General features: G+C 46.1%; 1 protein-coding gene and 1 long non-coding RNA gene across 2 annotated transcripts in view; both read left to right on the top strand.

Moving 5' to 3' along the window:
• Nucleotides 1–2,479, top strand: part of PUDP (pseudouridine 5'-phosphatase) — a 126,662-nt gene extending 124,183 nt beyond the window's left edge. The window contains exon 4 of the mRNA XM_060001756.1: nucleotides 2,280–2,479. Coding sequence (XP_059857739.1) covers nucleotides 2,280–2,360 — 81 coding nt within the window. The 3' untranslated portion in view covers nucleotides 2,361–2,479. The remainder of the gene's footprint in view (nucleotides 1–2,279) is intronic.
• A 224-nt stretch (nucleotides 2,480–2,703) lies between these two features.
• The window catches only part of LOC132417895 (uncharacterized), a 481,389-nt gene continuing 468,898 nt past the window's right edge, over nucleotides 2,704–15,194 (top strand). The window contains exon 1 of the long non-coding RNA XR_009517952.1: nucleotides 2,704–3,697. This is a non-coding gene — a long non-coding RNA (uncharacterized lncRNA). The remainder of the gene's footprint in view (nucleotides 3,698–15,194) is intronic.

A 15,194-nucleotide genomic window follows, 5' to 3' on the forward strand; every position in this document is an offset into this window, starting at 1 on the left:
TGCGCTGGCAGTACTAAAGGCCAGCTCAATGATATAAGAAAAAATAAAACGAGACGTATGAATATTATAAAGGAAGAGGCTGTTATCCTCCAGAGCTTATTCATTGTCTACTCTGAAAACCTCAGATCTCAAAGAATATTTAGATGAATTGTTAGAATCTATGAGGGTTTATCAAGGTTGCTGGATACAACATAAATATTCACATCACTTGTATGTCTATATGCCGGCAATTGTTAGATCACACCACGCTTTTAGAAAATATCTTTCGCACAAGTCCCCAAAATATAAAGGATTAGTAATGAATAGAAAAAAAATTGGTGAAAAGACTTTATGGGGAAATTTTAAAAGTATATTGAAAAATAATAAACAAGATAAAAATAAATGAAGAGTTATAACAGTGATACCAATGTTAAAGATGTGCCTTTCACCCTGGAACCATTACTGAGGACCAGCCTGAACTGTTGGGGTCCAACCTTTACTTGGTCCTGGACTTGCAGTCACTCCTCGTTCTCAGCAGGGATGGAGCATCAATTTCCATCACTAACCTCAGAATTCATGGATATTACTCACCTGGAGATGCTTGAATCTGTCTCTGAGAAGGGTGACAGAGCAGGAGACCAGATGCTGTGTTTCATCTTTCAGTAAAATGCTTCTAGGAGCACGTGCATTTAAAAACACATTTTAAACATTTCTATGCAGGCACTGCTGCAGGATCACAGCTGCACAACCAATTTTTTTACACCAAGGAATATCTCACCCATGATGAATTCAGCAACTTTATTTTTCGTTTGTGCATATCTCCCCTTTTCGTATTTCATTCCTTAAATATGCCATTTATGCCTATAAATCAATGCCCATGACAGTGAGATGCCACTGTCTTTATCTCCAAAGTGGTGACAGCTAATTTATTACTTTCATTTATATCTGCAAGGAGTTTGTGGAGCAAACTTACAGTCTAGAACTCTGTAAGTAACAATTCCCTCTGATCTCTTCATCAATATGTCTAGGACAGGCTGAGTCGTGGAGAACATATTTTTGTTAGTGTTATCTAGATCAGGGCGGGGGAGGGCAGTGACCAACTGTGACTGAAGAACTAAGCAAAATAAAAAATGGTACTTTCCCAAACTCCTGCGTTGTATTTATTTTGAAATATTTTAATCACAGTGTGTTGATTGGTGCGGTCAAATTGTACCAATTGTCTGCTGATTTAGCTGCAAGAAGACATACTTTGGAAGATAACAGTGTTATATAATATAACATTAAATTATTACATTATATTTTATATATTATAACATTGTTATAACATTTTATAACAGTAAATATTAAATAACTTAGTATTAAGCTAGAAGCAACTCTCAGCCATAAGTCTTGAGGCTTTGTTTCATGTCTAACGATACTTATTCTCTGCCTGTTCCTTGATATGTGATCCTGGCACTGTCTGCAATGAGCTGGTCCAGAGCTTCAGCAAGCACTCCTGTTTAGCATTACTTTGAGGTGCAATTCTGGACATCTAAAGTTCAGGGGTCATGAGGCTGGCGGATGGACTTGGGAAAGGATTGAATGCAGGCCTCTTTATCAAGAGACAGGAAACAAACTTTGTGGAATACGGTTCACATTTTCAGCTGTATCAAAAGCCTTACTTTTTTGCTTTCGGTCTCTTCATAGTACTGTCATGACTTACCATCCCAACCTGTAAAAATATTCTGTGGCTCAGATGGCCCAGAATTGATTCTTGAAAGTTTTTTTTTTTTTCCCCTTTGGTTTTGTTATGTCTCCTTTGTTGTTGTTTTTAATCTGGGAGGATCACTGTCATTTGTTCCTTTGTTAGATAATCTGCCTTTGATCAAACATCATTACCAACATTTGACCTAAATGGAGTCAATTATTGCTATTTTCTCATGCTTTAGTGGTAAATTCAATCTGGACAAGTTTATTAAAAGCAAATTAGGGCTTCCCTGGTGGCGCAGTGGTTGAGAGTCCGCCTGCCGATGCAGGGGACGCGGGTTCGTGCCCCGGTCCGGGAAGATCCCACATGCCGCGGAGCGGCTGGGCCCGTGAGCCATGGCCGCTGAGCCTGCGCGTCCGGAGCCTGTGCTCCACAACGAGGGAGGCCACAACAGTGAGAGGCCCGCGTACAGCAAAAAAAAAAAAAAAAAAAAAGCAAATTAAAACTAAAATTAAACTTAAGGTTACTTTCTTTATTCCAGTAATTTAAACAGCACAGAGTAAAACAGATACATTTCCATTGTTGATTCTGGTTCTTTTCCCTTTTCTTTCAGCAAGAACTTTATACGATATTGCCCACTGAAGATGGAATTCAGCATGAAGGCCATCTTGGGCTCCATCAAAGAGATCACTGAGGGCTTCCCTGGTGGCACAGTGGTTGAGAGTCCACCTGCCGATGCAGGGGACATGGGTTCGTGTCCCGGTCCAGGAAGATCCCACATGCCGTGGAGCGGCTGGGCCCGTGAGCCATGGCTGCTAGGCCTGCGCGTCCGGAGCCTGTGCTCCGCAACGGGAGAGGTTACATCAGTGAGAGGCTCACGTACCGCAAAAAAAAACAAAAACAAAAACAGAGATCACTGAAAAGCCAAAGGGCCTCTAGGATGTCATACCTCATGATGTACAGAGGGCGCAGTGCACTCTACAGAATTGGGCTTGAAAAGTAAAGAAGGCAGACAGAGTTTCCTCTCTTACTGGAATCTTCTGGAAACCATAGCCATGGGGTATTCCTGAATGCCTCACATCCTTTAAGCAATGTTTAATGGCCACCTGTTGCATGAGGGCTCATCAGGGGAAAGGACCATTTCACGACAACCTAGGACCCTGGCCCTAAACTTCGGTGTCCAGGCTAATGGGGCTGGGCCATGTGGAGAGTTTGTTTTGCCAGGACAGGAGGTCTTGAGGGCCTGGAATCCAAGAATTTCCAGGAGGTCCTTCACCATGTTCCTGCCAAGTCCGTGGCCACCACACCACAGAATGGCAGAGCCCAGGTTCATATTCTCGATATGCCTTTTTCATTGTGCTGACTCTCTTTGCCATGGTGGGGCTTTTTATGGCCTGGTAGGGTAAGGGCCTCAGCGTTCTAGCCGCAGGTGATGGAGAGACTGCCTGCCTTTGGTTCCTCGAATCACTGACCTGGGAGCCCCATCACGTGGGGCCCCAAGCAGAGACCCCGGGTAGCCACCTCTGGGATGTCCTAGCTTAGGTGCTGCTGAGAGTTTGTCAATACTTGTATCTCCCCTCTGCCTTAATGATCAATGTGTCCAAAGTCACAAACTCAAACCACAGCACATGGAAATAATGACTTATCCTATGACTGCCATAAATGCACTCCAGTGTCTCAGATGTATTTCATCGATCATTCTTTAAGGTACAAAAGACGTGTGTCAACATAGAAACAGTCTCTATTCTGGGGAGGAAACTCCATGAATGTGTGTACTATTGACTCTCAGTCAAAGAGGCCATTTTCCTCTTTGCGGGCCATCGACGTTTTGCACCAAGCCCTCTCTCCTTAGATAATTGCACTTTACACTTTGGCATCTACGTTCTGAAGGCTTGATGCTGAAGTTTCTACTGCCCTTCCACGAAGAGGACAGCCTGTGGTCCCCACAGTGAGATCTGCTTCTTTCTGCTCATTCGTGAAGTGACGTGGAGAGCAGGGAGCTGATTTGCAGAAGGACCGCTTGGTAGACAGGTAAGAAACTCCGCGTTTATTTAAATGTAAGCTTAACTGCGGCGAATATGGAAAAGCCTCTGGGAAGATTTCTTTTACGGAGCACGTTTCTGTTGCCTAGGATATGAATCCTTAAAGTCTGTCTGCGTGGCCGGAATTCACAAACAGGAACCTTCCCTGTTTCGCATGGTTCCGTGTTGGCGCGTGTTTGAAATGCCCTTTGAGTTGCTAATTATTTTGTTTGTATTCTGTGCGCAAACAATCACATGGGCGGGTTTTCACCTTGGTATTTTGGCTCCTAGAATGGTAGGTACACGAAAAACTTTGATTCTCATCCAGGAGGTATCATGTGGGAGTAAAATCTCCAAAGAAGCAGTGGTAGGATGCCCCTTTGCTGCTGTATTGTTTTTTTTAATGGAACCCACGTTCAGAATTCCCCAAGGAAGTAGCTGAGCCAGTGATGCTGAACCTTACTTCAAAAGGGCTATTCCCAAGTCTCCTTGAGCATATTAATGTCCAGAATTATATAGGAGCTGCTGTGTAAAGCTCCAGGAGCAGCACCTATGTAAATGGATCCACCAAGTGGCCCCATGAACTCGGACCGCCATCTCGTTGGTGGTGCAGCCTTGACCCTAGGGGTGCAAGACTGGGGCTGCATCCAAAAGTTTCTGTGACATCCATTGACCCCACCCATCATAAAAATCATTCTCGCTTTTCCTCTAGTCTTATATTATGGATAAAAGCTTGGCTTGTTAAGTGAGTACGTCTGAATTAGACCCTGGAATTCTGAGTTTGGAGACACCAGGAGAGCAATGGTTATTCTCTTCTTTGAAAACATGAATAATTATTGGCTGGGGAAGTTTCATTTTAGAAGGTGAATGCAAAGAGGCCCAGCACGTATGGCCCAGTAGGGGAAGCCCAGTCTACTCTGCATGCTGGATGTATTCTTTCCACTCTCAAATGCAGTGTCAGCCCATCTTCTGTACGCTGCCCACTCCCCTACCCATGGGGGACCCTACAATGATATTTTCTGCCAAAAAGGACATACTTATTTTAAGAGGCCCTTTGCAGGTCCCTTCTTGCATTCTGCAGAGTTCCACAACACTAAGTAAGTGCTGTATCCACCTTCAGTTTTAAATAGCAGCATACCTTCCAAAACCTGATTTGACAACATGGCTAAACGTTGGATGAACGGAGCTCATCGCTGACTTAAGTCAAAATCTGTTGTCTAGAGCTACGGTGTTTAGTAAAAAACTTGTGAAACGATATAATTTTTTTCCATTCAGATTTGCTTAAACAGGTGAAAGTACTGTGTGCTTGGAAAGTATGATTATACCTTTCATGTTATCAGATGCAATAGATTGTGTGCCTTAGTTGTGAGTAGGGGTTAGAGGCTAATTAGGTTTTGCAAAGATATCTGTTCCAAAGAGCTGGGAGATCTGCCTTTGTTCCTAGAATGGGCCTCCCTCCCGTGGGGACATTCTTTCATACCCCCTTGGTTTCTCACCATGATAGAGTCGCCCTTGATACAGCTGCCAAGAGACAGTGACCCCTGTGGGCTTGGGGGGGTGGAACACCAGGCCATCTGTGGACAAATGAGGTGCAACGCCCATGCCCACCTCAGGAGACAGTGACCCCTGTGGGCTTGGGGGGGTGGAACACCAGGCCATCTGTGGACAAATGAGGTGCAACGCCCATGTCCACCTCAGGAGCGAGTGCCTTCAGGGGAGTTTCTGTGGGTGGCTGGCTGGTTGGTAATCGGGTATCTCACCTTTCTGTGATTTTGGAGGCGTCCACACCCTCCACGTCCACATGGAGGGGGTTTTTCACAGATGCTTTAGGGACCAGGCTGTCTATTGGAGCCCTGCCAGGGGTCGAAGAAGCGTAGTTAGTGTACAGGGCAATGTACCCGTGGAGCTGCTGGTCTCAGTAGACCCTGGGAGTGAGCCAACAGCGTCAGCCAGTGCGGGGCTGCGTGGGCACAATTGTGGTGATGATGAAAGATAGTCTTTGGCACATAAATCATCAAGGAGGGAGACAGGCTAGCAACAGGAGCATTTTTGGGGCGGGGCCCTGGCAGCAATATCTGAAAAGCTCCCCGGGTGGTTCCAGCACGCATCTGAGGCTGAGACCAGTGGACCAGGACTTCCTGAGAAGCCCCGGACAGCTGGACCCATCTGGTCATTGCACCCGCTTGTGTCTCCTGAGCTCCGGCCCCTCCGCCCTGGCTCCTGACCCAGCCTCTCGCTGCTCTCCCACCTCCAGGACATTTACCTTTACACTGAGGACCTCCACTCTCTCAGCCTGTTCACCCGCCGTCTCTTCCACCATCCGCCCTTCCCTGAGGCTGCCGCTACCCTGCACTGCTCCCCGCTGGGTGGCTGCTTATCTTTGCCCTGAGCATCTCTGGGGAACGGCACTCACTGAGCTCTTGCCCTTCTCACCCACAGGACCTTCTCCATCATTCCCCTCCAGCCACCTCCATGGCCATGCCTTGCATCTAAGTTTCATGCAGCGCCAAGACCCTCCTGAAATCCCAGATGCAAACCTCCCAGTCTCTAACTTACACTCCCTGTGGTATTCCCATAGGATGAAAACTGCCCTTCGGAGAGCTCTTCCCCTGGGCTTCCATGCCCTCTTCACATCACGCTGTTTTGTCTTCTTAATCCTCTAGTTGTCCCTCATCTGTGTCCTTGGGGGTTCCGACCCTTGTGTCCACCCACTAAAGGTTGTTCTCATTTTCAACTGTCTTCTCGGGCAGCTTATTCAATCCGGGCTTCAAAAAGAGCAATCTTCTTCTGTGCATTCCCATAGCACCTTGTGCTGTGCTGAGACCTGCCACAGAGCATTCACATTGTCTATTTACTTGTCAGTCTCCCAGCCTGAATTAGTCAAGTTCTCCAGGGAAACAGAGCCAAGAGGATCTCTATAGATACAGATGTAGAGATCAGGGAATTTGTGTCTATCTAGCTATAGCTAAATCTGTCTATTGCTATAGAGAGAGATGGAGGCAGATTTTGATAGATGGACAGATTCAATAGAATTACAATTAGCTGTTGTATAGATAAAGATCTATTGTAGTCATCTATCTATCTATCTGCATCTTTGTCTCTGTAGATAGATAGGTGTAGATGTAGCTATCGATAGGTAGTAGGGGCAGAGATACCTATCTGTCTGTAGTTACATCTGTAGCTATAGATAGATGTATTTGTATCTATGTATCCATCAGGAGGTTTATTTTAAGGAGTTGGCTCATGTGATGGTGGCAGCTGGCAGGTCTGGTATCTGCAGGGTGGGCCGGAAAGCTGGAAATTCAGGCAGAGATTCTATGTGGCAGCCTTGAGAGAGAATTGCTTCTTCTTTGGGAAACTTTTCATCTTTGCTTTTAAGGCCCTCGCCTGATTAGATACGACCCACCCACCATCCCACCATCCCCTGCCCAACCACATTATGGGAGGGTAATCTGCTTTACTCAGAGTCTTCTAATTTCAATGTAATCACATCTAAAAAAAAACACATGTGGACTAACATTTAAATGACTGGGCCCCGTAGCCTCGTCAATTGATACATAAAATTAATGATCACATCACACCACCCATCTCAAGTACTGAGAGCAAGCACCTTACCCAGCACCTTATGTGTAAATACTTTGTGTCTGACTCCTATATAACGATAACAGTAGCAATGATCTGTACAGCTTACTGAGTTTATACTACGTACCAGGCTTTGTTCCTTGGCCTTTGCATGCGATATGATATTGAATCCTCACAGCTATCTTTGAGGCAGGTAATTTTGCTTTATGTGAGGTGACTAAGTTCAAAAAATTCCAATTTATAACCCAAATGGATATAATCAGTGAGTGGCACAGCTGGGCTTTGATCCAGGTCTCTTGGATTCTCGCTATAACCCCGATATTCCAGCACTTTCTACTCTTTCCCTCACCTACATTGTTACATAGGGTATAATCCTATGCTCAGATGGAAGACAAGTGTGTCTTTTCTGCATCTCTCGAATTGTTTCTATAAATGAGTATTTATGAACAACCTTTCTCCTCTCGAGTGTGTAAAAAAAAAGAAAAAAATTCCTAGGGTTGCATTAAGCCTCTTATAACCCAGAGTCTCTCTCTTGACCCTCAGCTGCCTCTTGTTTTAAAACAATACTGGGAAGGAGATAAATCAATAGCTCTCCTGGCAGAGCCCTTACACGGGCTTTAGGGTATCATTACCATAACATTATGCGTCAGGAAGCAGTTTTCCAAATGACACTTCAGTGACCCCAAAGAGCCTTAAATCAAAGAAGAGAGTCTTGGGTTGTGACCATTTAGTGCAAAAAACATGCATCGACTTCTGGTTTTATCAATAAGCAAGAAAACATCACACAGAGGACAAAGTTATTTAGCTTATGATTCTTTGGACTACTGTCTGGGTCCAAGTAGACGTCACTGTTTTCTCTTCATTGTTTCTTGTCAGTGTTTTCAGATCCAGACCCTAACATTGCATGGTATTATGAGGAAAAACAAAAACAAAAACTTGCATGGCAGTTGGGAATTCTTGACTGGAGTATTCGTAAAAGCGGGTTAGAAACGTCTTGGGGGATGGGACCATGTCTTATTCAACATTGTATCCCCGGCTACTTGAACAGTGCCTCATTCTAAACACAGAGGAGCCCCAGACCCATTTCTTCAATTGAGTCATTGAATCCCCCAAAGTGGGGAATCAGGTCGTTGCATAACAAGTTGGTTTTCCTCTTTATCCAATAGCTTAGTTCTCCAGAAGACATACAGAATGTGCCTTTCTCATGCAGTTTCCAGTACATTTTCCAGAAAATAAGATGTATGCTAATGCCATTTCAATTGAAAGGTTTTGACTAAGAGTATTACGGTCATCTGAAAAGAGGAACTTGCTCTTTACGTTATGCAGAAGACTTTGTCTGAAAGCACCTGCCTAGTCAATAAAGCTGTCCATTGCCTGTAATATAGATGTAGGTCCCCCGTCCACGTCCTGGAGCACAGTTCTCGGGAAAGTACCAGAGCAGGCGTGCTAATGCCAGTCACGTATCCCTGCATGGTGGGAACAATTGCGTTTTCTTTGGAGGAAAATAGGACGGATGAAGAACCTGGCCAACCATCACCAAATACTCCATTCCTCCCTCATGCATGGAATCAGCTTCCAGGAGACTGAAGTGATGGCTGTAGAACCTGTTTCTTTCTTCAGAACAGCCCACAAAATGTCCAGCGTGAAGGGGTCAAAACCAACAGCCCAGATGACTTCCCTGAGGGAACATTTCCACGCACCATACGGGGGCTCCTGGCCCCTCCTCACCCCTGTGTGGTGGAAAATCACTCCTCACCTCCAGCTCTGAGCAGGGAGGGGCTGTGCCCTGCCCAAGGAATTCGTCCTCACCTCCCAGCCACCCCGTCTCCCCTTCCAGCGGTCCGTGTGATGAAACAGATTCCTGCTACATCTCTCAGCAGTGGCCAGGGTGCCACTGGCTACAAATGCACTGATAGACACTCACTGTTTCACAGAAGTGCCAAATAAAAAGTAACTCAGCCAACAAGGAGGAGTTCTGGGCACAGATCAGCTGGTGAAGGAGAAGAAAGGCCCAAGAGAAGAATCCAGCTCCGAGGGAACAGGGTTCCCTACACGCCCTGCTCAGCGGGGATGCGAGAGCCCAGGATGTGTCCTCTGTGATCCACTGTGGTTACAGGTGGCCACAGTGCTCATTACACACTGTCAGCCCCGTCACTACCAGAAAGCACACTTGCCTTCTTCCAAAAGCTCCACGTTAAACAGCTTGTGCAATCATTACTATGTTTTGAGAATCTTTTTATCGGGGGGTCATTCAGCTCGTTAAAAGAAAGCAGAAAGGTTGAGGGGATGCCAGCAGATGAAGCAAGGAGACATATTGACAAATCGATTCCATCAGGGTTGAGAAAAAGCATGCCAGGGTCGGAACTTGCAATGACGTTGGGAGGAACCCTTTGTGAATTTAACCCTAAAAGTCCCACATGGGTTGTGCTTGTCAGAACAAAAAAAGGAAACACATCCGGACTTAGTAAGGAGAAACTTTTATTCAAAAAGGATTCTTGGAAGGAGGGAAAGAGACTGTGGCGTTAGGGGCAGTGGGGCTATTGCATTTGGGACAACATTCTATCTATAAGGTCAGCAAGCAACAGTTAGCAGAAGGGGATCCTCTTTTTTTATAGGAGGAGCAAAGTTGATTCCCTTGACCTGTAGTCTAGAAGGAACTAGGCAAAGGGAAGTGGGGTGAAAGGGTGGCATGATCCAATGTAGACCACAGAGTATTTTCCTAAGAGCACCCTGTGCTGGGGTGAGAGGCTGCTGGCTCAGACTGAGGGTGGGCCAAAGTTCAAGGTCCTGGGGGGCAAAGGGAGAGGCTGAACCCAAGTTTGGTTCACAAGCATTTTGTTCCAGTTCATCTGTGGGGACAAACCACTCAGGACATCATTTATGAGACAGAGGATGGGAATCTGGAGGGTCTGTGTTGGGCCTTGTCCTGGGTGCCCAAAGGGAATATCTGTGAGTTCTGTTTAACTTAGGTGGGGAAGGAAGGTTCTTTGCAGTCAGCAGTTTTCCAGGACACAGAGGATGGGGCAATTCCTTAACCTTCCCTGTTTTCCAGGAGCACAGGGTTTGGGTAAAGTTCAACATTGTCTTGGGTACATGGAAACAACCTGAGTGTCCATCGACAGATGACTGGATGAAGAAGATGTGATACACACACACACACACACACACACACACAGTGGAATACCACTCAGCCATAAAAAAAGGAATGAAATAATGCCATTTACAGCAACATGGATGGACCTAGAGTAAGGTTATCATACTAAGTGAAGTGAGTCAGAAAGAGAAAGACAAATACCATACGATGTCACTTATATGTGGAATCTAAAATATGACACAAATGAACTTATCTGTGAAACAGAAACAGACTCACAGATGTAGAGAACAGGCTTGTGGTTGCCAAGGGGGAGGGGGAAGGGGAGGGATAGATTGAGAGTTTGGGGTTAACAGATGCAAACTCTTATATAGAGAATGGATAAACAACAAGGTCCTACTATATAGCACCGGGAACTATATTCAGTATTTTGAGATAAACCATAATGGAAAAGAATATGAAAAAGAATATCTATATCTATACAGATATAGATATGTATAAGTGAATCACTGTGCTGTACACCTGAAACTAACACAAGGTTGTAAATCAACTATACTTCAACAACAACAACAAAAGGTACTAAACCTCAGCAGAAGCAAAAACAAACAAATAAAAGGTTTTGCTCTCTAAAACAAACACTGTCTTGGGTGAACCCTGTGTAGGGATCTTGGTGGGAACATCGATAGAAATTCTCAGCCCCTTGGGCGTGCTGGATCTGCGCACTTGGCATGTGAAGGAAGCAGCTGAGGATGTACAGGGGAATGTTGTGTGTAATCCTGTCTCAGGGAATGCCATTGTGTCACGGTCAGGAGACGGCCACTCTGCTGGAGGAGGCTGCAGTGGGAGTCCCAGGGCATCCAGGGGTCTCCAGGAGGAAGTGCCCCGCCGGGACAAGCTCACTGCACGCCCCCATCAGGCACTTCGTGGCTTGCCTTTTTTTTTTTTTTTTAACATCTTTATTGGGGTATACTTGCTTTACAATGGTGTGTTAGTTTCTGCTTTATAACAAAGTGAATCAGTCATACATAAACTTATGTTCCCATATGTCTTCCCTCTCGTGGCTTGCCTTTATAACGGCTTCATTAGCATGCAATCCCCACAGCACGCAGTTCACACACGTAAACTCTGCAACGCGGTAGTTTTGAGCAGATTCACAGAGCTGTGCGTCCATCACCACAGTCGACTTTAGGACGTTTTCATTCTCCCCCAGAGCAACCCGGTCCCCGTCAGCACTCACTCCCACCCCCGACGCATAACCAGTCTCCTCTCCGTGTCTCTGGATTTGCCGCTGCTGGGCATTTCCTACAGTCTGTGACCTTTCGTGCCTGACTTCTTTCACTCGGCATCCTGTTTCTGAGGCTCATCCCCGTTGCAGCTGGTGTCACAACTTCATTCCTTTTTGTGATCAGATAGTGCCCCCGCCTTGCAGGGATGGAGCACGTCCTGTTCATTCATTCATGAGTTGATGGAACTTGGTTAGTTTCTGTGTTTGGGCTGTTGTGAATCATGCTGCTGTGAACATTCGTGTGGGAGTGTGTGTGTGGACAGATGGTTATCGCTTCTAAATGTCTCTCATGACCTACAGGGGCCGCCACTCTTACTGGGTGGGGCCCAGTAGGTACCTACTTACAAGTAACTGCAAAAGGCGCGGGTCCCTAGGCTGGGGCAGTGCCGCCAGGATTCTGGTGCTGGGAACCCTGTGCAAAAGCAAATGAGCATCCTCTCCCCCAACTCCGTACACCCTTGACGTGGCTCATTCTGTCCACGTGCCCTATACCGTAGCCTCTCACTGAACAGCTCACCCCTTTGGGATCGCTCCTGTTCTCAAGAGACAAAGAGCCTGATGGTGCTGGAGGAAAGCAAACACTGGCAGGTAGAGTATGGGCCTGAACACGGCGACGGCCCTGTCCTCTCTCAAGAAATGCTTGCAGGAATTCCCCGGCGGCCCAGTGGTTAGGACTCAGCACTTTCACTGCCAGGTCCCGGGTTCCATCCCTGGTCGGGGAACTAAGATCCTGCATGCTGTGTGGCCAAAAAAAAAAAAAAAAAAATGTTTGCAATGAGGAAATGGTCCGTTTGATCCATTTAGTTAAATCCATTCCAGTTAAATCTATCCAAGGGCATTCAGGCAGCGGCAGACAATCAGCATCGATAGTCAGTCCTCCATGATGCCTCGGTTCGGTCCTGTACACCCATTTCCAGCCTCCTTGGCAGGATGTGTGCCCGTGTGACCCCGTCCTCCCAGGCAGAAGCCGAGCTGAGCAGAAGTGAAGGGTGCCAGACCCAACAGGAGAATTCCCTCCTGTACCTCCCAGCCGGCGGCAGCACTGACACCCTTGGGGACCCTGCGGGCTGTGCCTTGAAGCCGCAGGGAGTGTGACTACTTGGATCCCCGAGTGACCGTGTGGAACAGAGGCTCCGCTGCCCTGCGGCACATGCTCTCCATTGCAGGTGGCAGTGACCACGTCTGAGCTGGCCACGTCCGCTCTGCCTGTACCTGCAGCTCAACCTCCTCGGAAGCACCAGCTCTGGTCTGTCAATTGGGGATGATCACAGCACCCACGTCTTCTGTCTGTCCTGCCGGGGGTAGCTTAATGCACGTTAAATGCTTCCTAACTCAATCGGTGTGCAAACATTTATTCTTAGAATGAAGAATTAAGACAGAGGTGGGACATCATTGCCTGTCAGTCAGAGACGAAACTATTTACATAGAGTTGGACTAGGGATGGAGTTTTCAGAAAACATAGAATGAGACCAACAATAACCATATAAAGCAAACTTTAAACACTAAATATCAACCTTGTATGGAACTAGAAAAAGGAAAAACTAAAACCAAGACAGCCCTTTGCAACGGCCATGGCAAAATTGAAGGAAACTTTATCACTGGCAGAAATTCATGGCGTAGAAGTTTGCATCTTTGAACGACTGTCCTCACTTAGATGTACACTCTGGGACACATTTAACTAAAGAAGAACTTTCCAAAGTGACTGCTTTGTGTCACTTTGGAAAGTGCTATTTTGCGTCCCCCTTCCCTCTCCCCATTGGTAATCACTAGTTTTGTTCTCTATATTTGTGAGTCTGCTTTTGTTGTTGTTGTTATATTCACTAGTTTGTTGTATTTTTTAGATTCCCCATATGAGTGATATCATATGGTATTTCTCTATCTCTGTCTGACTTACTTCACTTAGTGTAATGTGTTCCAAATCTATCCATGTTGCTGCAAATGGCAGAATTTTGTTCCTTTATATGGCTGAGTAGTATTCCATTGTGTGTGTATAACACATCTTCTTTATCCATTCATCTGTGATGGACATTTAGGTTGCTTCCACTTCATTGTTACTGTAAATAGTGCTGCTATGAACATTGGTGTACATGGTTTTTTTTTCAAGTTAGTGATTCCATTTTTCATTCGTGTTAGGTATTTATTTTCAGATAAATACCCCTGAGTGGCATTACTGGGTCATATAATAGTCCTATTTTTAGTTTTTTGAGAAACCTCTACTGTTTCCCATATATGGGATTGTACTTTAAAAGATACATTGTTCTAATTAATGAGGAGACTTTAAATTATCCTTAACATATCTTTGTTTAGTTATTTTCCGCATCATTCAGAGAAGGAAAAAAGCATACATCCCTGAAAATATTATTTTATATAAATGACTCACTGATGGGATAAATCATGGAGCACATAGTGAGCTAATTGGGTGAGCAACATGTGGAAAAAAGCCTCATTAAAATTTGTTTTCCAAACCTAATGATAGAAGCAACCATTCTTGAAGAGAATATGGATGTAGTAGAAAAGTATAAATGAGAAACTAAAAAAATTGCTTACGATCCCAGCATGGACCAGGGGAAACATCCTTGTCAACATTTGGGTGTATGTGTGCCCACATATTCTGGTTATGGTGAGAAACGCTTGCAGAGCTAAAAGTCAAAAAGGAGGATGAAGGTCTCCAAGACTGTGTAGTCAAGAATTTAATCTTGGTCAGAAACAGATCTGGCCTTTGCCCCTCAGCTCCTGGGAGGTGAGCTCTAAGCCCTTGGAATGTCCTGCCTGACAGGGCGTCTTTGCCTGCCTGGGGGGCTTGGGTCACTGGATAGTGTAACTGATTTAGGGTAGGGGGGACCAGCCATGCCAGAACACCTAACCATGTGACATAGGGCGGGGGCCTTTGTTGTAAGTATCAGCCTCACATCCTGAGTGGCTGGACTGTGAGCTCAGTCATGGGGTCCGTCAATCACTCTTATGGGATGGAGCCACAGTTAAAAGTTGGAGGGCTTCCCTGGTGGCGCAGTGGTTGAGAGTCCGGCTGCCGATGCAGGGGACGCGGGTTCGTGCCCCGGTCCAGGAAGATCCCACATGCCGCGGAGCGGCTGGGCCCGTGAGCCATGGCCGCTGAGCCTGCGCGTCCAGAGCCTGTGCTCCGCAACGGGAGAGGCCACAACAGTGAGAGGCCCACGTACCGCAAAAAAAAAAAAAAAAAAAAAAAAAGTTGGACACAGTCTGAGGTGGGCTTTCCTGGTTGGCAGTCCTCCATACGTGTTGGCTGGGAATGTAACCCATCTGTGACTCTGGATGGACCATGTTCGCAGCATTCCTGGACACCTCCCTATAAGCCTTTCCCCTTGGCTGACTTCCATCTGTCTCACTTAGCTGGTAGTCAGCCATAACGATGAGCACAACAGCTTCCTTGAGTCCTGTGAGTCCTTCTTGCGAACTATTGAACTGATAGTGGTGTTGGGACATGCACCCACCAGGGCTTGCGGTTGGCATCAGACGTGACGGCAGTCTTGAAGAAAGCCCCCTCTAACTTTGCGGATGGCGAACTTTTTC

Source organism: Delphinus delphis, chromosome X, assembly GCF_949987515.2.
Source record: "Delphinus delphis chromosome X, mDelDel1.2, whole genome shotgun sequence".
Classification (NCBI taxonomy): Eukaryota; Metazoa; Chordata; class Mammalia; order Artiodactyla; family Delphinidae; genus Delphinus; species Delphinus delphis.